Raw genomic sequence first — 21,088 nt, 5'->3', positions numbered from 1 at the left:
TTTTGTGGTGCCAGGCATTGAATCTAGGACCTCCCACAAGTTTTATTAATTTTACAAGTCTTAAGACTTGGTTTAGATCCAAACTTATTATTATCCATACTGTTATCATTGCCTTCTGCACCCACAGCCCCCAAAAACCAGATCCTTTTTCAGATGATCACTGTGTAGATTGACTTTGCCAACCCTGCCTGATTCCAGAATCTTACCAAGAAAAGAGACTTCTTTTCCTTGAGAAGATTAAGTCTCTGCCTACTTATGAATAAGTTGCATCTTCTGCAAAATGTAATTCATAGTCTCTGTTCACAAATCACAACTTTATGTATTGAAGCTCTGCATAGCTGATAGATCTATTTGAGGACATTTTTCTGCACATGGAAATATGCATGTTTGACCTGTGAACCCAGCATTATTATAAATGACATCAGATGGGTCGCTGGTTCCCTTAACTCCCCTGCATTGCTCTCATGTATCTGCATATGCTCAGGAAAGTCAGGGAGGATTCTAATAATGACATATATGCAGTCTGCATGGAATCCTTGAGAGGAGACTGGCACTCAGCTTCCACAGTCACCACAGTCTTTTTTTTTTTTTTTTTTTTTTTTGTGGCACTGGGGATTGAACCAGGGCCTGCTGCAAGCTCAGTGAGCACTCTGAGCTACAGGGTCTTTTTATTTTGAGACAGGGTCTTGCTAAGTTGCTGAGGCTGGTGATCCTTAGCCTCCAAAGAAGCTGGGATTACAGGTGTGGACGACTGCACCTGGTTTTACAATGTTTTTCTAAAATACTCACCCAGATGTCTTATGTGCCACAAAGGGTTGATTGTGGAGTATTTCCCGTGAAACACAATCAACATTGGTGAGGTAGCCACTCCTCCTCCCAGGGAGCTGCTGTAGAGGTTTTCCCTAAAAAATGGGATACAAGGGAACATTTGGCTCCTTCTCTGTTTTAAAACTTAATAATAAAAAGTTGTAAATTATAAAAGTCAACCTTAGAAAGCAATGTTAGCTTTATAAAATAATCCTAAAAACAAGTCCTGTAAGGAGGAGAAACCAAAATAAGATTTGTCAGTGGATGAGATTCAAGTCATGTTCCTAAACTTATTAGGAAAATGTATGAGGGACTCCTTTCTCCACAGGATTGGATTCTTCTAATTTATATCATTTGAGGAAAGAGTTTTATCTCTGCCCTTTTCTTTGTCAACAGTGCCTCTGTAAGAAATCTGCCTTACGATGCCCATGAAATACTTCTAACCCCTGAGCATGCATAGAAAATTAACTTGACTCATTCTCCACGGGCATAGGAAGGGTGGTGGGCAGAGTGGCACATACTCCACATTTTTTTGCATCCACTTCTCCAGCTGTTTGGTGATTCGCTGGTGCTTCCACTCTGTCATGTTGGCAACGATCACGCCAGGATTGAAAGAGCAGGTGCTAGGGCTGATGCCAAGGTCCTTGATGGTCTTCTTCCGGTAGTCCAGGTAGCCCATGTATGTATTCTACAGAGGAACAGAACACGCATGCTTTTGACCAAGTAATCTTGTTTCTAGAAAGCAAAGCCATTATACGCTGTCTCCTGGTGTCCTCCAGTGTTACTGACCACGTCTGACTTTCCCTGGCTGGTTTCCCTTCATTTTCTAACCTCTGATTGCTGATTGCCCCAAGCCACAGTCCCAGCACCTATACCGTTCCCTCCAGACTCCATAGACAAGCCCCATCCAGTGTGTCCCTGAATACCCCCAAACCTGCCTCTCAGTGGCATCTTTATCCTTCCAGTCACTGGAGCACATACTTCTACTTAGATCACCCCTGACTCCTGATTATCTTCTCATCCAAATCTATCAGCAAACTATTGGTCCCATCAAAATATATCCAGAAGCTGCCCCCTTCTCATGTTGCTACCTTCCCATTCCTGGCCATGATTATTCTTCACTGGATTTCTCTAAGTTCCTCCTAATCAGTATCCCTACTTTCACCCTGTTAAGCCTTCTCACTCATCTCAAAGCCTCTGCAGTGGCTTCCTGTCTCAGAGGAACAGTCAGAGCTGGGGGTGTGTGTAGCTCAGAGATAGAGCACTTGCCTAGCATGTGTGAGGCCCCGAGTTTGATCCCCAGTACCTTCCCACACACACAGAATCAGTTTCTCATGTGGCCTGCTACATCCTACACCATCTGGCCTTGGTTACCTCTCCAACTTGTGACTTTCCCTCTTGAGCCTTCTGTCACACTGACCACCTTTAATAGAGCAGATACACCTTTGCCTCAGGACATTTGCATGTGCCGCTGTTCCTGGAAGGTTTTTCCCCCCAAATAACCACATAGATACCTCTCTCAAGTCAGATGTAAGTTCAAACGACACCATCTCAGTGGAGCCTTACCTGATCACACTATTTATTTATTTATTTATTTATTTATTTTTTATGCTGATGTCATTTCTTTCTTTATTATTTGTGGTGCTGGAGATTGAAACCATGGCCTTGTGCCCATGAGGCAAGCACTCTACTAACTGAGCTATGACCCAGTCCTAATGCCATTTCTTTTTTTTTTAAAGAGAGAGGGAAGAGAGAGAGAATTTTAATATTTATTTTTTAGTTATTGGCGGACACAACATCTTTGTATGTGGTGCTGAGGATTGAACCCGGGCTGCACGCATGCCAGTCGAGTGCGCTACTGCTTGAGCCACATCCCCAGCCCCTGATCACACAATTTAAAACCACCCCACCTCTACCCTGATCCTTTGTGAAACATTTCACTTGTCGGTCTCCTCCCACGTGAGTGAAAGCTACACAAAGGCAGGCTAGTTTGTTTATTGTGTCACCAAGACCTAAAACAGTGTCAAGACAGTTCACAAGCACCCAATAAGTTGCTGAGTGAATGGAGTAGGAGACAGCAACCATTCTTTTACCCAGGGACTCCCATAATCTAGCCCAAGGTGCTCTTTCACAGGAGATGTGGAGATACCTGAGCACTTCTACAGGCAGGCACTGCTCTGAGAACTTTGTTCACATTACCCCAACCGCACAGAATGATTTTACATTATTCACTCATTTTTTCCTCACAACAGCTCTACACAGGAAGTACTACTGTTTCCTCTCCTTAACCAATGGGAGGAGCAATGAGCCATGTGCGGTGCCCCAGTCAGAAGCTGCCAAGTGACAGAATCAAGATTCTGACAAAGCTGGGGCTTAAAGGTCACACACAAAATTATTTGCTAGAATTCTTTTTGAAAAACAGCATTCAACTCTCCACAACACCTCGCATTTCAAAACCCTGTTGTTGCTTTAGCATTATCTACAGGTTCAGACTTCTTGATTTCAACCCGTAAGGAAGCCATTACCCTCAACAAAGTCAATAGTCTCCTCTACTGGAAGGAAGGAAGCAAAAGGCAAACTCCCAAAACAGAACCAAAGTTGCAGCAAGCAAGGCTCCTTCACCAGAGACGCCGCCTCTCACAGAGCGTGGTGATGAGCATCTCCACAGCTGTCCTTGCTGTGCACGTACTGCATGCTGGACAGTGGACATCACATTATTTCATCACAACTCACAAAAACACAACAAAATAGTTGATCAGTGGCATGTAGGAAAGCGGGACTTGGCCGAGTTCAAGTAACTCGTTTGGAGTTGGTGAAGGTGGACCTGGAACTTGGATCCCTGGGACAGAACTTGCCTCCTGGAGTCCTAACTGGCTGTCAGGTCTTTCATGAAGGTTCCAGTCAGAGGGGAGGAGAGAGGGCCAGAGCAGAAGGGGAAAGGCAGGACTTCCAAGACAGGGTGCTCACCTGCAGCCCCACAAGTCTGTCGATGTCCTGAGCAGAGGGCAGATCGCAGTCATCTGAGAAAGCTGCCGCGTGGCCCAGGGCCAAGGTGGTATCATACAATTCTTGGATGTCACCTGGATGTGGAAATGCCAGCAAGTAAAGCATTATAGCACGTGTCTAAGGGCTGCAAAGAGAACTAAACAGTTCCTGAATATGCCATGGGGAACAGTGCAGGATCCCAGATTCCAAGTGTCTTCACTATTTGCTTAATAAGAATAATGCTTATTTAGAAAGCTACTTGATAAGTTTGGATTGGCATTGGTCAAGTCTCTTTCTGTATACAGTTACCACCCCAATGCTTATCCTACCTGACTGAGGGCATACGCTTGTAATCCCAATGTTTGGGAAGGTTGAGGCAGGAGGATCACAAGTTCAAAGCCAACCTCAAGAACTTAGCAAGGCCCTTAACTTTGGAAGACCCCATCTCAAAATAAAAAGGCGGGGAATAAATACCCCTGGATTCAATCACCAGTTACCCTCCCCCCAAAAAAAGTGTGTGTGTGTGTGTGTGTGTATACACACACACAAACAGGATAAGAGATATAGATCTACATAACTCTTATTATATATTTATCTTATCCTGTTTGTATGTTTAAGGGACAGAGCACAACATTCAACCCCCACTTAGTTACTTCCTAAGAACGTCATCAGTGAGACTTTTTTTCTGTGCATTTTAGGGAAGCAGAGACAGGAAAGGCCAACAAGGTATTTACCACAGACTTAATAATCAGAATGGCAAGATGTCAACACTGCTGTCCTCACAACTTTAATGCACATGCCAAATCAAGAGGGTAACTAGCTACATGGAGAAGGAAGAGAGTCGTTCTACTTATCGGCGGCTCCTCTCAAGTGTTCTGGGCAGCCAGTGAGCACACCTTGTACAATCACATCATCGTCTAAGTAGATGACCTTCTCGTGTTGGTGGATGAGCAGAGGGAGATAAAATCGCACAAAGTTCAGCTGTTGAAACAAGAGAAACAATAGTGAGGAAGAGGCTCGCGGCTCGTGTCTTCTGGGGCACTGGAGAGTTGGCTTCGACCGTGGCCTTGGTTAGCTCTACATCTGGAGCAGAAAAAGAAACAGGCAACTAGGACGCCTCACTGGGTCGTCCCACTCTCTGATTTGGGCTCCAGGGTTGAAGCCAGAGCCAGCAGACCAGACTCTCCTAGATCCAAACCCCTGTTGCCAAGGCCGTTGCCACTTTCTCTGAACTGCTGTAATGGAAGTCACTAAGGATCCCTAGTCAATCTTCCAGGACACAAATTGCCTGCCTTCTTCTACATTCAGTCATGTTGATAACTCTCAACTAAATTGGCCTTACAGACACACATGCACAGGTATCATTCCATCAGCAAGCTCAACCCTTTAGTCTATTTTTTAATATTTTTTATTTTTATAGTTGTAGATGGACAGAATGCCTTTATTTTATTTTTGATTTTTATGTGGTGCTAAGGATCCAACCCAGTGCCTCACGCATGCTAGGCAAGCGCTCTAACTCTGAGCTACAGCCCCAGCCCAACCTTTTAGACTTTGGTCCAGGAAAAAAATGTTAAAGAAGGCTGGGTTGGTGGGAGTTTAAAAGCTTCACTAGTGACAGCACCAGTAATCATCCCAACTCAGCTCACACTCCAACAGTAACGATGTGGAACTGGGGACAGATCCTACTGTGGACCCAGAACCTAGTAGCAGAACTTAGTAAATTTGCAGGGATGAACTTAAGTAACAATCACATGTAGAAGGTGGTGGCAGTGTCTGTACAACTGCCATCAAAACCCCCCACTTCATGCAGGAGAGAGCCTTTTATAAGCACTCTTGAACGAAAATTTATTATTATTATTTATTAACTTTATTAATTTCCAGCACTATGGAAAATGCTGGTGTCTCCTGAAAATATGATCTTAGCTGATCCTTAACTGTGGGATACCCGGATCTAAATGTAATGCAGAAGCACAGTTCCTATACAGCCGATGGCTGGGGAGAATTTTCCTGGCCTTATTGCTCCCCGCCTCCCCCCACCTGCAGCTCTTACCCCACAGACATACTCACACACAAAAATGCAGCTGACATTGTTTTAATGCCTCATTTCTCTTCATTAGCTTCATTATGTTTATGTAGTAAGTCTTAAATCCTTCCTGGAGCAGGTGATTTATGAACTATAAATAGGCAGCATTTAGTGGAGCTCTAACACAGGGAGGCCCTGAAACTATCCCGTGTGCATCTCAGTGACTACAGCTCTGGATTGAACAAAGGTCTCACCCAGGACTGTCCCCAGTATGCGCGACTCCTACTCACAGGCTGGAGCAACTCAGGCCTCGATGAGTCTGGTCTGATCTTCCCCTTGAGGACCACAGGGTTGAATTCCACAATTTTAAAGTTTATTTCTCTCAGTTTAGAATTTTCGATCCATTTTCTAAAGAAACAACAAAAACCCTCTAGCACACATTTCAAATCTTTCCTCAATATGCCTATTGCCTCCTAAGAAAGTTTAAACTGTGTATAAACTGAATGAAGTTTAGTTTAGAAAGCCTTTGGATTTTTTTCCCCATCTGGTCTGGCTTCACATCTTTTCTTTCCTTTCTTTTTTTTTTTTTTCAATTACATAACTTTCTGCAAAGGAAATGAAGCAAAATAGTAATAACCAATATCTCCCCTGAGGCAAATTTTCAGGAACCTGAAAGAATAGAAATATTCATTCTTCCTCATGAAGTGTCATCTGCAGTTGCCAGAACTATCTTTACCCAAAGTGTTAACTGTTCCAAGATGGTATGAAGTAGGACAATCTGAACCTTCAGCTTTGACTGAAGCCAACGACCCAGGGTCTTGCTGTGTTGCCCAGGCTTGTCTTGAACCCCTGGACTCAAGTGATGCTCCTGCCTCAGTCTCCTGAGCAGCTTGGGCCACAGGTGCACAGGTGTACACCACCATGTCCAGGGTGATCAAGTAATTTTTGGGTTTTGTTTTTGTTTTGCAATACCAGGGATTGAACCAAGGGCACTTTGCCACTGAGCTACAGCCCATTTTATTTCATGACAGGGTCTCACAAAATTGCTGAGACTAGTCTCAAACTTGTGATCCTCCTACCTCAATCTCTGGAATCCCTGGGATCACAGGCATGCACTACTGCATCTGGCTTGCCTCAGGTTTTTGTGGGGTTTATTTGGCACCAGGGGTTGAATCTAGGGGTGCTTAACTAGTGAGCTACAACCCCAGTCCTTTTTTGTATTTTATTTAAAGACAGGGTCTCACTGAGTTGCTCAGGTCCTCTTTAAATTGCTGAGGCTGGTTTTGAACTTGAGATCCTCCTGCTTCAGCCTCCAGAGCCACTGGTAATACAAATGTGCATCGCTGCACCTGGCCCATCATTTTTATCCTACGGTTTGACTCCAAGGATGATATGAATTTACCTTTATCAATGACTCTCAGTCTTCTCCATCTGCCCCCCTTCTTGTCCCCCTCCTCTCCTCACTCTATCCCCTTGCATTTTCTCAATCTTATAGAATTTCTGTCTTTTATTCAATTCATGGTGAGGTTCTTTTTAGAAATAATCTCCATAGAAAACTTTTCGGAATGAAAGTCACATAGGACAGCATTTGTTCTTGGTTTAAAATTGACAAGAGCCAGGCATGGGGCTGGGGATGTGGCTCAAGTGGTAGCGAACTCGCCTGGCATGCGTGCGGCCCGGATTCGATCCTCAGCACCACATACAAACAAAGATGTTGTGCCCGCCGAAAACTAAAAAAAAATAAATATTAAAAAATTCTCTCTCTCTCTCTCTCTAAAAAAAAAAAAAAAAAAAAGAGCCAGGCATGATGGTACACACCTGTAATTTTGGCTACTCAGGAGGCTAAGGCAAGAGGATCACAAGTTTGAGACCAGCCTCAGCAATTAAGCAAGACCCTCAGCAACTTGGTGAGACCCTGGCTTGAAATAAAAACTAAGAAGTGCTAGGGAGGTAGCTGAGTGGTAGCGTGCCCCTCAGTTCAATCCCCAGTACTGCAAAAATAAGTAAACAGAAAAATAAATATTTTTTAAATAAAAATTGATCAGCAAATTAAACTTGAACAAAATTTAGATATGCAAAATGTGAACCATAAAAATCAGTCCTGTCCACAAGAAAAAGATAAACAACACAACAGAAAAATAGGCAAGATAGTTGGAATGAACTTCCAAATGGCTGAGAAATGTGTGAGGAAACTACTTAACCACTTTCCTTATTTCTCAACCAGGTATAAGGGGACATCAGATTAAACCATAGTGAGATGCCACTTGATGACCAAGTAGCAGAGTTAAGGTGGATTCCACCAGTTCTTTTGTGTGTGTGTGTGTGTGTGTGTGTGTGTGGTATTGGGGATTGAACCCAGGGTCTTATGCATGTGAGGCAAGCACTGTACCAACTGAGCTATATCCCCAGCCCGAATTCCACCAGTTCTAACTCCAATTTATTTTTAGTAGGGTAAAGGATAAGAAAAAAAATCAGTTCAAAATTATGTAAAATTATAAAAAGTATATAAGTTTGTAGTTTAAAAATTATAAGGCTGGAGATGTGAATTAGTGGTAGAGGTATGTTTAGCATGCATGAGGGTTCAATCCTCAGCCCCTCAAAATATATATATACACTCACACATAAAATACACCATACCCACATATACACATGCATACATACACGTGCGCGCACATGTGTATGTGTATGTGTGTGTGTGTATATATACACACACACATACACACACATATACACACACTCCCATAAATAATTAGTGATGACTCAGAACTATATTGAAGCAGTTATGTTAATATTCTCTCAGGTTAAGAAAGCACACACACCTGTAATCCCAGTGACTCAGGAGTCTGAGGCAGGAGGATGGCAAGTTCAAAGCCAGCCACAGCAACTTAGCGAGGCCCTAAGCAACAGCAAGACCCCATCTCAAAATATAAAAGGTCTGGGGATGTGGCTCAGTGGTTAAGCACCTCTGGGCTAAATCCCCAGCACCAAAAATAAAAGAAAGAAAGCAAAGGAAAGAGAAACCACGGTGAAAGAAAGATTTTCACCCAAGCGATGGAAGGACTGGGTTCTTTAGTCCCCAGACAGCCCGCTGGTGCAGACTGGGTTGCCTCCCAGATCCACAAGGCTTTGCTGACCTTTCCTCATGGAGACAACACACCTGTCAGCTCACCAGGTAAACCTTAGGGCATCCCCTCATTAATTCTAAGGATACATGTCAATCCAAAAAGGAAATGAAATCCATTTAAGGAAAGAAAACAAAGAATAAACGAAAGTAGAACAAATGCTCCAAAGACACTGCACAGATCACCGTATTCGAGTCAGAGTGTTGCGGAGTCCGACCACGTAGAACACGATGTTGGCGTCGGTGTTGCTGTAGATGCTGTTGATGGCAGCCATGGTGGCGCCCATCCTCCCGGCTGCCGCACAGATCACCACGGGGATCTCCTCTTCCACGTCCTCCGCAGTCTCAGCGTCATCATCTGGAAACATCAAAACCAGCCCTTGGAACATGAAGGAATTTCATGGTAGAGCAGTTTAGTGTTCCACCATCCTGGGGGAAGACAGCACAATGTGGGAGAGACAGCTCCCTGTTCTCCAAGATCTAGTCTCTCTTTCACTTAGGAGAGGTGGTTTCAGCTGTAGTTGCCACAAAGCCAACCACTGAGAGTGTTTTCCCAGACTCCCTTGCAGCTCGATGTGATCAAGTGCTGATAATGTTCATTTAAGTTAATTCTAGTAACCATGTGCAACTCCCAGGTCTGCCTTTCAAAGGGCCGCGTTTCCTGTCTAGGATGCTTTTCCCATTCTTTCCTGCATGGCTAGCTCCTGCAGATTAATTTCAGAAGCAGGATAGACATCAGATACTCTGGGAGCATGTAACAGTGCCCTACAGACAGTACACCCTTCGATAGGTCCCTGATGTGCCCTTGCTTATAATTGGATCTAACAATTGGTTGCACACCCTTCCTTTCTCTTCTATTATATAGGAGCTCTCTGAGGGCAGAGGAGGTGTCTTGTCAGGAGTGGCAAATAAATCATTGCTTTGAACTCCATAGCCGTGGACATTGGAGACACGGCTTCTGGGAATCTTTTGGTGTGATGGTGCTGAGAGAAATGCCCATTTGCTGTTAATGGGGCAGATTCCAGGCCTGGCATGCAATTTATGATATCTTTGAATTCAGATGCTTGCTGCCTTGGGGTGGAAGAAAGATGGACATGCTCAATAGCTTTGAGGCACCAGAGGCTCAGAGAGAGAAAAGATGTGGGCAAGTAGATAAGCCCCAATTAGCCAGTTCTTCCTTGACCTCACTTTTGTTTACCTTGAAGAAGTTTTTCTCACAGTAAATCCCTTTGATGCATATAAAATAAATGCGTGAGTCTTGCTCTGTTAGAGGTCAGACCCATCTAGCTGACCAAGCCACCAGGCCCCACTTTTTACCTATTTTTGTGTACTTTGTTTTTATTTATTTATTTTCTTTCTTTTTTTAAATTTTTTAAAATTTTTATATGGTGCAGGGGATCCAACCCAGTGCCTCACACATGCTAGGCAAGCGCTCTACCACTGAGCCCCAGCCCCAGCCCTGTTTATTTTACTTCTGATAACTTTTCTCAATCCGACTCATAGCCTGCGCTCAGTACACTGACGCAGTGAGATCTTGTCTTGTTTATCTCTGGGTCCTCTGCATCTATCCCAATGACTAGCACATGGTAGAGCCTCAGTAAACTTTGGATGGATAGACAGATGGATGAGTTTATTAGGCATCTCTATTTCTGCACCTACCCCATTGCACTTGATGAGTCTTTGTGTCTGTTTCCTCCACTAGACTGTAAACTCATCATACTATCCCCACCGAGTCTCATACCTTGGAAATGCTTAAGGAAAGTTTGCTGAACTGAACTGAATGGATGGATTGACCCTAGAGAACAGGGCTCTTAAGGAATGGTTTGCAGGCTATTCCTAGGGCAGAGAGAGGGAAGGGTTGAAAAGCGGGGGCAGAGCCTGGCTGCCAGGCTCTGGCAGAGGCCTTCAGCAGGCAGCAGGCAGTAGGAGGTAGGAGGAAGAAAGAGAGGGCATCACACTGCTACTGCCAGAGAAGCTGGGCCAATTTAAGCCCCCAAACCTGTTAGCTGCCAAAAAGTTTCTCCTTCAGAACAAAAGTTGAAGGCACATAGGAGACCTGTGGGGAAGGCTTCTCTACTCTTAAGTTCTTCGGTGCTTGTGTCCTTCTTTGTGGCTTCTTTGGGAATTGCCTGCTACACTATTTAGATCCATGGTATCCACAAACTGGTGCTTCAGCCAACCCATTCAGAGTTGGCACTGTGAAGCCATGGGGTGCCCAGAGCAACTAGAAAACATAACCATGATAGAAGGGCCTGGAAATTAGTCCATTCCCACAAACCTCTCTTAGGAAACCATGCTTATTTCTAGAAGTGAAACGTCAGCTGTCCCAATGCTAAAACTCACAATCAGAAAGTATTGGTTTTTTGCCAAAAAGATCAACTTGTCTGGCTCAAATAAGATGGGAGTGAGGCTCAGGTAATCAGCATGCTAAATCACAAGGAAATTACCTGGACAGAATGCGGAATGTGGGTGTCTTGCTTTCCTTCAGCATGTGACGTCACAGGGACTCCAGATGTTGACTTATAACACTGGTTCTTTGAATTAACATTCTTTGAATTACAAAATTATACTTCTTTAAAAACTTCCAGTCCAAATGGAAGAGGATCTGGTAAATTGTGATGATTTTGCAGATCTCTCTACTCCCATCGGAGAGGTAGATCTTAGCCACCAGTGTGGTGTGTGCCCAAAGCCCTCCTTTGTGTAAATTCTCAAGAATTCATTACTATAGGGGGCTGGGGATGTGGCTCAAGCGGTAGCGCGCTCGCCTGGCATGCGTGGGGTCTGGGTTCAATCCTTAGCACCACATACCAACAAAGATGTTGTGTTCACCGAGAACTAAAAAATAAATATTAAAAAAAAAATTCTCTCTCTCTCTCTCTCTCTCTCTCTCTCTCACACACACACACTCTCTCTTTAAAAAAAAAAAAAAAGAATTCATTACTATAGACATGTACTATTTTAAAACCACAATGGAATCCTACTTTTTATACCCTCTGCAACTGGCTTTTCCCATGTAACATACCATGGCCATCTTGCCATGTTAACACTACATTCTTTTGAACTGTGTTTTAATGATAGATTCTTTTTTAACAGTGAATGGAATCAAATGTGATATTAGATCCACTCTTGTGGTCCCAACACTTTGTTTATTGTACGCAACTGATTAATCAAACAGGACACGCATTTCCGTACAGTTGTTTGAACAGCTGTTCTAAGACGTACCCAGAGGATGAGCTGAGTGTATGCCCTGGTTCCAGCAGGGAGTGAAGTGTAAGGAAGAAAGAACACAGAAAGAACCAGAAGCTCGGAGGGCATCTGACCTTGTGTGACTTCTTTTCTCTCTTCTAAAACAGTTTTTGGAGGTATACTTTAGACGCTGTGATGGGCTAATCATGTCCCTACAAAGCTCTTACGTTAATGTCCTGACCCCCAGTAACTTGAGATGTGACTGTATTTAGACCTAGGCTTCTTGAATGTGACTCTCTGCAAGCCTGGGAGAGAGGTCTCAGGAGAAACTCACCTGCTGGCACCTTGACCTTGGATTCCCATCCTCCAGAACTGTGGGAAAATAAATGTGTATTCTTTTGGCCATCTCCCCGCCCCCACCCCGTGGTGTTTTGTTGTGGCAGTCTGAGCGAATCAATACAGAGACCTTAAAATTTACCCATGGTAAATAGTGTGCAGTTCAAGGATTGTTAGCAAAACTGTGAATCTGTGCAATGATCACCATCATCCAGTTGTGGAACACCTCCAGCCCTAGGAGAGGTTCTGAGCCTGTGTGCCGCCCACCCACTCCCAAGACCCGCTCTAGGCAACATCCATCTGCTTTCTAGAAATTTGCTGTTCAACTGCCTTTTCTAGAAATTTCATAAACGTGGGATCATGCAAAGTGTGGGCTTCTGGGTCTGTCTTCTTTCACAATGTTTTTAAGGCTCATCCACATTTTAGCATGTATCCGTAATTTGGTCCTTTCTAGCTTCGAAAATGCTCTGTGCTATGTGGAGACCACGTCCCCTTCATCCACTCTCCAGAGGGGCCACCTGTAGACCATTTCCAATTTGAGGCCACTATGAAAAATACCCCATGAACAGCCACATGGACATCTTGGTGTGGAAGCCATTCTCTTTCCAGATGCTCACTTGGACCAGATTTTGCATGTTTTAAATTATTTTAAAGTAATTTTTAATTTAAAAATAACCAGAAAGAGATGGCCACTCACTGGGAACAGAAACACTGTTTTGTTCACTGGTGTGTCTCTAGTCCCTAAATGTCTGGCTTAAAAAAAAAAAAAAAAATGGCATGAATGTCACACACTGGAACACTAACTGCATTTACTTTTGACTGATGGAGTTGCAGGTAATTTTTTTTCTCTTTTGTGCTTTCCATAAATGAGTGTGTTTATTTGCCTAATATAAAATGTAAATTAATTGGAAATACAGTAAACACAAACAATGCTTCTTGGTGCTGATTCTGTGGGTGTTTGGGGTTGCGAAAGTACCATCTCACGCAGTCCACCCCAGAGCAGGAATACGGGGCTCTCATCGCAGCTGGAGTGGGACCTGAGAGTCATGAGGCTGTTTGGGCACTAATGGAAATGGATCAGCAGAGAGAGGAAAGGAAGGGCAACTTCCACAGGCAAAATGGTGAGAGACTGCAAAGGGATGGGATGCAGAGCAGCCCACTCCAAGAGTGGTCCAAGAATCAAGAGCAGCAGCAGCAGCAGCAACCGGGAGAAACTCTATCAGAAACACAAATTCTCGGGCCCCTTCAGAGCTGCCATTCTAAGCCTCTTGGTGGGGCCCAGTGGTGTGTTTTAACAAGCCCTCCATGTGAATCTTACATGTGCCACCATCTGAACAGCACTGATCATTCTAAGACACAGAGAGTAGTTGGCCTTGGGTGGCTACTCCACACTCAAGTCCTTAGAAGCTGGCCAAGTTATCACATGTCCCTAAACCCAACTACGGAAAGGACCTAAAGGAACATCTCAAACCGCAGCCATCTGGGTGGATTGCACGCCTGCTTACCTGCTTCAGCCTTGACCACGGTCCCCTTATGAACTTTCTTGTACAGAATCCCACATAGGGTCACAATCAGGAGGAACAGCAGCACTTGATTAACTGAAATGACAATGACACCACGTCAGAGTCCAACCCAGCCAGCTGAAATCAGGTGGAGAGGCTCAGAATGGCAGCGTGAGCAGAAGCCCTCCAGGACAGACTCAGGGGGCCTGGGACCTTTCTTGGAACAACTGGCACAGAGGTAAAGAGCTGGCCTGGCACACAGTTGTCAGGGACACACAGAAGCCAGGTAAGGAAGACCCAGCACTAGGGCAGACAGTCTGTTGGCAGAGGTCGGGGACTTAATCATTGCAGGGTGCTGCCTCTGGAGCCACTTTCCCTGCACAAATATTTTGTTTCAAATAGTAGCCAACATTTATATAATGCTTATTGTGTGCCAGGACTGATTGTAAGTACTTGCGTTTAGCTCTTCTAACACAGCAGCTTTTCAATTAATTCCACTAGGTCAAGGATGTTGTGCAGAAAATTCTTACCCTGGGTAAAACGTTAGAAGACTTCCGTACTTCTTCCAGGTCTAAGTCCCCAGGACAGATTCCACACCATTTGCAATGTTTGCTCTTGGGACCTACTAAGTGGAGCAGTTAGGACCATGGTTTGGGTTTTTGTTTTTTGTTTTTTGTTTTTGCAGGGAGGGGTGTACTGGGGATTGAACCCAGGGGTGCTTTACCACGAAGCTACATTTGCCACCCTTTTTACTTTATTTTTAAAAATATTTTATTAGCTATTGATGGACATTTATTTATTTATATGTGGTGCTGAGAATTGAACCCAGTGCCTAACACATGCTAGGCAAGCACTTGCCCCTGAGCCACAACCCCAGCCCCTCTTTTTATTTTTTATTTTGAGACAGGCCCTCACTAAATTGCTTAGGGTCTTGCTAAGTTGCTAAGGCTGGCCTGGAACCTGTGATCCTCCAGCCTTGCCCTCCCAATTTACTGGAATCAGTGGCACATGCCACCTGGCCCAGCTCCAGCATTTTCTTGAGTATAGAACACATACCACTGATTATGCATGAAATGATCGAGAAGATTCATGTCCATAGCATTGAGCAACATTAAATCACGGTGTGAAAAGTCGGTTTGATTCCATGTACAGGAGGACAACTAAAACTACTCCCAGAGTTAAATGTCATTCTTCTAATTAAATATATTTTCTACAATCACCTTCCTTATTTTATAATAGTATAAAACTTTTTTCAACTTACTATAAGAATAAAAGCTTTCTATTATAAAGTACACTTTTAAATTTTAAATGTGAGTCAACTTAAAGAAAATACTAAGTAATGCATAGTACAGAAAGAACACAGATATTGAAAAAAATTAAGAAGATAGTGCATTGACATTGTGGTACACAAACCCCTGAAGTATGGGGAAAGTTGGTAGAAAGGAAAGGGAGGGGATTTGAAGCCAGACTCAAACCTTTTTTCCCACCTCCTGGCTGTGTGACCTCAGACATATTACTTAAACTTTCTGAGCCTCTATGTACTTGTCTGCTAAGTAGGGATTATAATAATAAGCATTATCTCACAATCTGGTTTTGAGAGCTAACAGAGGCAATGCAGGCACAATAAAGATTTCATAATTATTATGTATTATCATTATTTTGCATCAAGATACTTAATTTATTGGCCTCGTATTGATTTATTTTCTGGCTCCAAGACATTTGTCTTCATATTTGTTAACAAAAGGAGGTTGGACAGTCTTTCCCAATACCTTGAAAAACCACACTCTGAGGCTCAATGATCCCACTTCTCTCTGGGTCATCAGATTCAGCCAGGGACAACCAGACAGGAGGCTCAGTTTAAAACAACCATAGGAAAGCAGAAGGGGCAAAGTTCTACTGTTTCTCAGTCTGACCATATTCATTTGCACAGGTTTGGAGAGGTGGCCCAGTATCTTCAACCATCTATTCCTTCTAACTATGGCTGTTATCAATGAGGACATTTGCCAGATTACAAAAAAAAAAAAAAAAAAAGGGAATTTTTTTTTTTTGTAAAGAGTGTCCCATGCAACATTTGGGATATACATACACTAAAAAGTTATTCCTTTTTTATCTGAAGTTTAACTGGATGACCTGTGTTTTCATATACTAACAGGCAACTCTACCTTGAGAGTAACAAGATTAGGTTAGTGTGTCCCCCCCCCCAAAATTCACACATCAACTTGTCTAAACTCGGGGGTTTATCCAGGTTTTAATACATTTGAAGATTTGAGGTGACTCTTTAAGAACAAAAATACAAAATTACACATGCTAAATTATACATGAACATGAGTATTTATTTATTTTTATTGGTATTATTTTTGAGACAGGGTCTCACTATGTTGAGGCTGGTCTCAAACTCATGGATTCAAGGTATCCTCCTGCCTCAACCTCTTGAGAAGCTGGGACTTTGAGATGCATGCCCAATTGAATATTTATTTAGAATGAGAAGAGAAGTTGTATTAGCAGGTTTTATAAAAATACATGACCCTGCTCGTTATAGGTCCACTTCTGACCAAAACACTTAACAACCTTCCACAGGAATCAAAGCAGATTCAAAAGAGAGTAGAGAACAAAAGCTAGCCAAGTCTCAACATCAAAACACTCCAGCTGAATATCTTCCTCCAATCATTAGTATCAAAAGCGATCATCTGGGCTGGGGCTGTAGCTCAATGGCAGAGCGCTTGCCTAGCATGCGTGAGGCACTGGATTGGATCCTTAGCACCACATAAAAATTTAAAAAAATAAATAAAATAAAAGCATTCTGTCCATCTACAACGACAACAACAACAATAAATTTTTTTAAAGCGATCATCTTACTTTTTCGTAACAGAGCCATGGGTATCCACGTGGATGAGACTGTAACCTGTGGATTGAAGAATAAAGTTATGTTTAAAAGGGAAGCAACTCAAAAGTCAGCAGCAAGGGTTACAGACAATGTCTTCTCTAAAAGCCAGACATGGAGTGAAGTGTGGCATCATCCTTTACTGTTCTGAATCTAGAATTAGGGAAAGAAAATCGATATTTCTTAAATGTCCAGCCTACCTCTTCAAAAATGGTTCATCTGGTGGAATAAGCCTTGCAAAGGGCCCGGAAGAGGTCTTTTGTCTTTATGGCTTTTTAACTTTCTCCAAGAAGCTTCATTAGCCTTCTGGGCCAGCAAAGCAGAGGAGCTAGGTGGGAATATCTTGCGAGGGATCTTTTTGATCTAACGTACCAACCCCGTGCCAGTCTTCTGCTTTCATCACTTTGCAATATAGTCATAAATTTTCGCTATATTTTGGAATATTTCATTTGTGCTCCGAAGTCGAGAAAGTTAACAAACTCTCTGTTCTCAGAGTCACTTATTACTCTGCTTCCTGGTTTTCCCAGTTTATGATTTCTCTATCTATGCAGTTATTACAATATCTTAGATGTTCATTTGGAGAAGCAATGGGTATTTAGACAAGCACAGGGGAGCAGGGCACTTTCAATGAAAAAAATGAAATTCAATCATTAGATAAGTATTTTAAACAACCAGCTACAGTTTCGCTTTTATTTTCCCTGGGTGCATCCTGCACACCCAGAAACTCCAGGTGCCTTGAGAGTGGCCCTTTTCATTCCCTTCTAGACCCTGGGAAAGAATCAGATCAACACAGCACATTACTTAAGGTTTTTCTGAGATCAGGTTTCAGGTACTTTTATGATTTCAGTGAAATGTGTTTGTCCAACTTTGGGGGAAGATATAAGCTTCCAATGGCCTTTGGCCACGTGGCTCCCCCTCCAGCTCCCTGGAGGTAACCATCTGGACCACGGGGTAGAAAGAAGACAGAGTTAGGGGATGGCAAACTCTGAGTCCCAGAGGTGAGCCCCTCCCTGGGCATCCCACCGACCCAAGCCAATCAATTCCCCATTTTTCCTTAAACTTCTTTGAATAGAGTTTTGGTTTCTTGCCAGCAGGAGCCCTTACAAGCATTTTTGCTGTGGTCAAGCTGGTATTCATATATGTATATGTGTATATATATGTATATTTACGGGGGCCAGATAATTCAGTATTAAAAGCTCCTATTTCCTTTGCCAGTAAATGGATATTGTGCTAAGTGAAATAAGCCAATCCCCAAAACCAAAGGCCAGATGTTCTCTCTGATATGCAGATGCTAACACACAATGGGGAGTGGGGGCAGGAATAGAGGTTCATTGGATTAGACAAAAGGGAATGGAGGGAAGGGAGAGGGAAGGTAACAGGAAAGAGAGTGGAACGAGTCAGAGATAACTTTCCACGTTCATATAAGAACTCATGACCAGTGTAACTCCTCATCATGCACAACTACAAGAATGGGAAGTTATACTTCATATAATAAGTTAAAATACACTTTACTGTCATGTAGAACCAAAAATAATAAATAAAATTTAAAAAATAGCTCCCATTTACTAAAAACCTAATTTGCACCTGGCTTAGGCTGACCATTTAGGTATATTACTTCCTTTAATTATTATAACATCTTTCAGATGAATATATTATCATGTTTGTTTTTCAGATGAGGAAATGTGGTGCAGAGAGATTTGGCAACTTTTTCAAAATCACACAGCTAGTCAATGGTAAAGCAAAGACTAGCGATTAGGGTCCCCTGACTTCAAAATCCATAAACCACTGAGAGTTTCAGAACCGTAGAAAGGCCATTTGGCCAAACCGGAGGCAGGTGAGTTGTGCTCCAGGTAGCAGATCTCACAGGAGCATGGCGTTTCACAGGTAAGACTGGTCTGCCCCCCACCCCTGCCCAGTTGGGGCCAGTGGCTGAGAATTGTGAAGTAAGGGGCTTATCTTTCCCTAATCAGCGTGTCATCAGCACTGAAATTCTCTCCAAGGTGAAACAAAAGGCTTCAGGAAATTGGTAATGGCATAGCTAATTACAGCAGTGACCAGCCAAGGAGGGAAGTTCCTGAAGCAACTGGTGGGAAATCCTAAGCTAGGGATGCAAGGAGTGGAGCCCTGGAGAAGCAGTTCCAACCGGAAGCCTGCTTTAAAAAAGGCACACCTGGGCCGGGCTCAGTGGTGTAGGCCTGAAATCCCAGCAGCTCAGGAGGCTGAGACAGGAGAGTTCAAAGCCAGCCTCAGCAAAAGCCAGGTGCTAAGCAACTCAGTGAGACCCTGTTTCTAAATAAAATCCAAAATAGGGCTGGGAATGCGGCTCAGTGATCGAATGCCCCTGAGTTTAATCCCTGGTACAAAAAAAAAAAAAAAAAGGCACACCTGAACTGCACCCCCTCCTCCAATTTACAATTGCATCTTCTCCCTGAGAGTGACACTCTCTGAATTCCTTAAGAACTCCTGGATTGGGAAGTCAGAGAAAATTACTGAGGGCTTTGGAGCCAAGTAGATCTCCTTTTCCAACCTGGCTGGGTGCTGCTTGGTTAGAGGGCGGCCTTGGAATCAGACACACCTGGCTTCAAATTCTAACTCTGCCATACGTAAGACCCCTCCCCCTGGAAACTTAAGATTCATCACCTATTAAATGGCTATAATATCATTCTCCAACCACCATATTAATAGCTAATTCAGGGAAAGAAAATTTAAAAAGCCAACCTTCAATGAATGCTAATGTGATTGAGTGAAAGGAGACAGGGGAACAGGACACACGTGGTCTCCCAGTCTCACCCCACAGATTAGTTACTCATGACAAAAGGACTCTTGAGATGTGATGAGCACTGGTATGTTCCTGCCAATGATATTCCACTGGATTCTATCATGGATAAGATCACAGGTAAATTCTAATTGTGCTTCATTCTGAAGAACTGCCCCAGCCTCTTGGAACATGTCAATATCATGAAAAAAAAAAAAGCTAAAATTCTGTAGAGACTTGACAATGAAATGAAATGCTTTAGCCCTGACTGCATCCTGGACCAAATATTTAAAATCAGTTATATAGACTATTATTAGGGAAATCAGGGAAAAGATGATAGTGTTGATGTTGAATTTCCTTGGTGGATTGAAAAACCAGCCTCTACCTCAGAGCAAAGCCTGTCCAAGGAAGGGACATCACTTTTGTCCTTGGAAAGACCCACAGAACACTCCTAGGCACATTCCCACCCTGCTAAGTTGTTTATCTACAAATAACAGGAGAGATCTGCTGCGCCAGGTGTCCCTGACTCAGTCAGGCTAGGTGGGGACCCATAGCAACCCCCTAGCAGCCATCAATCAGCATGAGACAGGGAAATACCTGGGATGCCAGATGACCCTCCCAGTAGTTTATGGTGGTTTATAACATGTTGGGAAACCATGTAGTTCAGCACGAACACCCCTCTTGGCTTAAACCAATCAGTTCAAATGAATACTCCTTTTGTACTGACCAATCACCCCTACCCAACTTGTTCCCACCAGTGAATGTGCTAATCATGTTCTAGAGTTGTTATTTGATTTTCCCGTGGTGTGTGATGATTTGCTAAGAGATGCTATGATGTATGTGGGGGTCCCTGCCTTCTCCAAATAATGTATAAAACTGCTGCAAACCCTGGGCTCAGGGCCCCTCAGCATCACCAGTTGCTGTGTGCGCGTGGAGGACCGAGCTAGCTCACAATAAACACCTCTTTGCCGTTTACATCGATCTTGGTCTCTGGTGGTCTTTTGGGGGTCCCGAATTCGAGCATAACAGGATAATTGTGGTGTGCTCATGAAGGAACTCATTCTTGACAGTAGGTGACACATATGTATTCAGGGGTGAAGGATCAAGAGGCCCAGGAGTGTGGGGGCCTGTATGTATAGATGGAGAAAGAGAGATTAAGATGAAAGTCAATGTGATAAAATGTTAATAATTGATCGAGCTGGTAAATAAGCATTCGTTATCACTTTCTGCAATTTATCTATAAGTTAAAACATTTTTTTCCCAAATGAAAGGTAGGAGAAAATGAGCATCATCATAATATTTTTTGAAGACTAAGGGTGATGGGGAGTGGAAAGTTCTGGTAACAGTACTTGGCAAACAGCAGGAGCCTCATTATGACCGTGGGACCTTAGGGAAGCTCTCCATTTCTCTGAATCTCTATCTCATTATGACTGAAACAGACTGTTCTGCCAGACTACCACCATTATAGGACTCTTGTCTTCAAAAAAGTGGT

The 21,088-nt window shown here is 43.3% G+C and overlaps 1 protein-coding gene across 1 annotated transcript in view; it reads right to left on the bottom strand.

The window, feature by feature from the left end:
- Positions 1 to 21,088, bottom strand: part of Glt8d2 (glycosyltransferase 8 domain containing 2) — a 45,439-nt gene that overhangs the window by 7,540 nt on the left and 16,811 nt on the right. The window contains exons 2-9 of the mRNA XM_005322344.4: positions 16,817 to 16,862; positions 13,964 to 14,056; positions 9,123 to 9,294; positions 6,106 to 6,223; positions 4,689 to 4,773; positions 3,775 to 3,887; positions 1,329 to 1,495; positions 790 to 902 (exon numbers count right to left, since the gene is read on the bottom strand). Of these exons, the coding sequence (XP_005322401.1) occupies positions 790 to 902; positions 1,329 to 1,495; positions 3,775 to 3,887; positions 4,689 to 4,773; positions 6,106 to 6,223; positions 9,123 to 9,294; positions 13,964 to 14,056; positions 16,817 to 16,835 (880 nt within the window). The 5' untranslated portion in view covers positions 16,836 to 16,862. The remainder of the gene's footprint in view (positions 1 to 789; positions 903 to 1,328; positions 1,496 to 3,774; positions 3,888 to 4,688; positions 4,774 to 6,105; positions 6,224 to 9,122; positions 9,295 to 13,963; positions 14,057 to 16,816; positions 16,863 to 21,088) is intronic.

Source organism: Ictidomys tridecemlineatus, chromosome 6 (genome assembly GCF_052094955.1).
Source record: "Ictidomys tridecemlineatus isolate mIctTri1 chromosome 6, mIctTri1.hap1, whole genome shotgun sequence".
NCBI classification, from domain to species: Eukaryota; Metazoa; Chordata; class Mammalia; order Rodentia; family Sciuridae; genus Ictidomys; species Ictidomys tridecemlineatus.
Note: the sequence above shows the minus strand (reverse complement) of the source record. Positions and strands in the feature narration are given on the sequence as shown.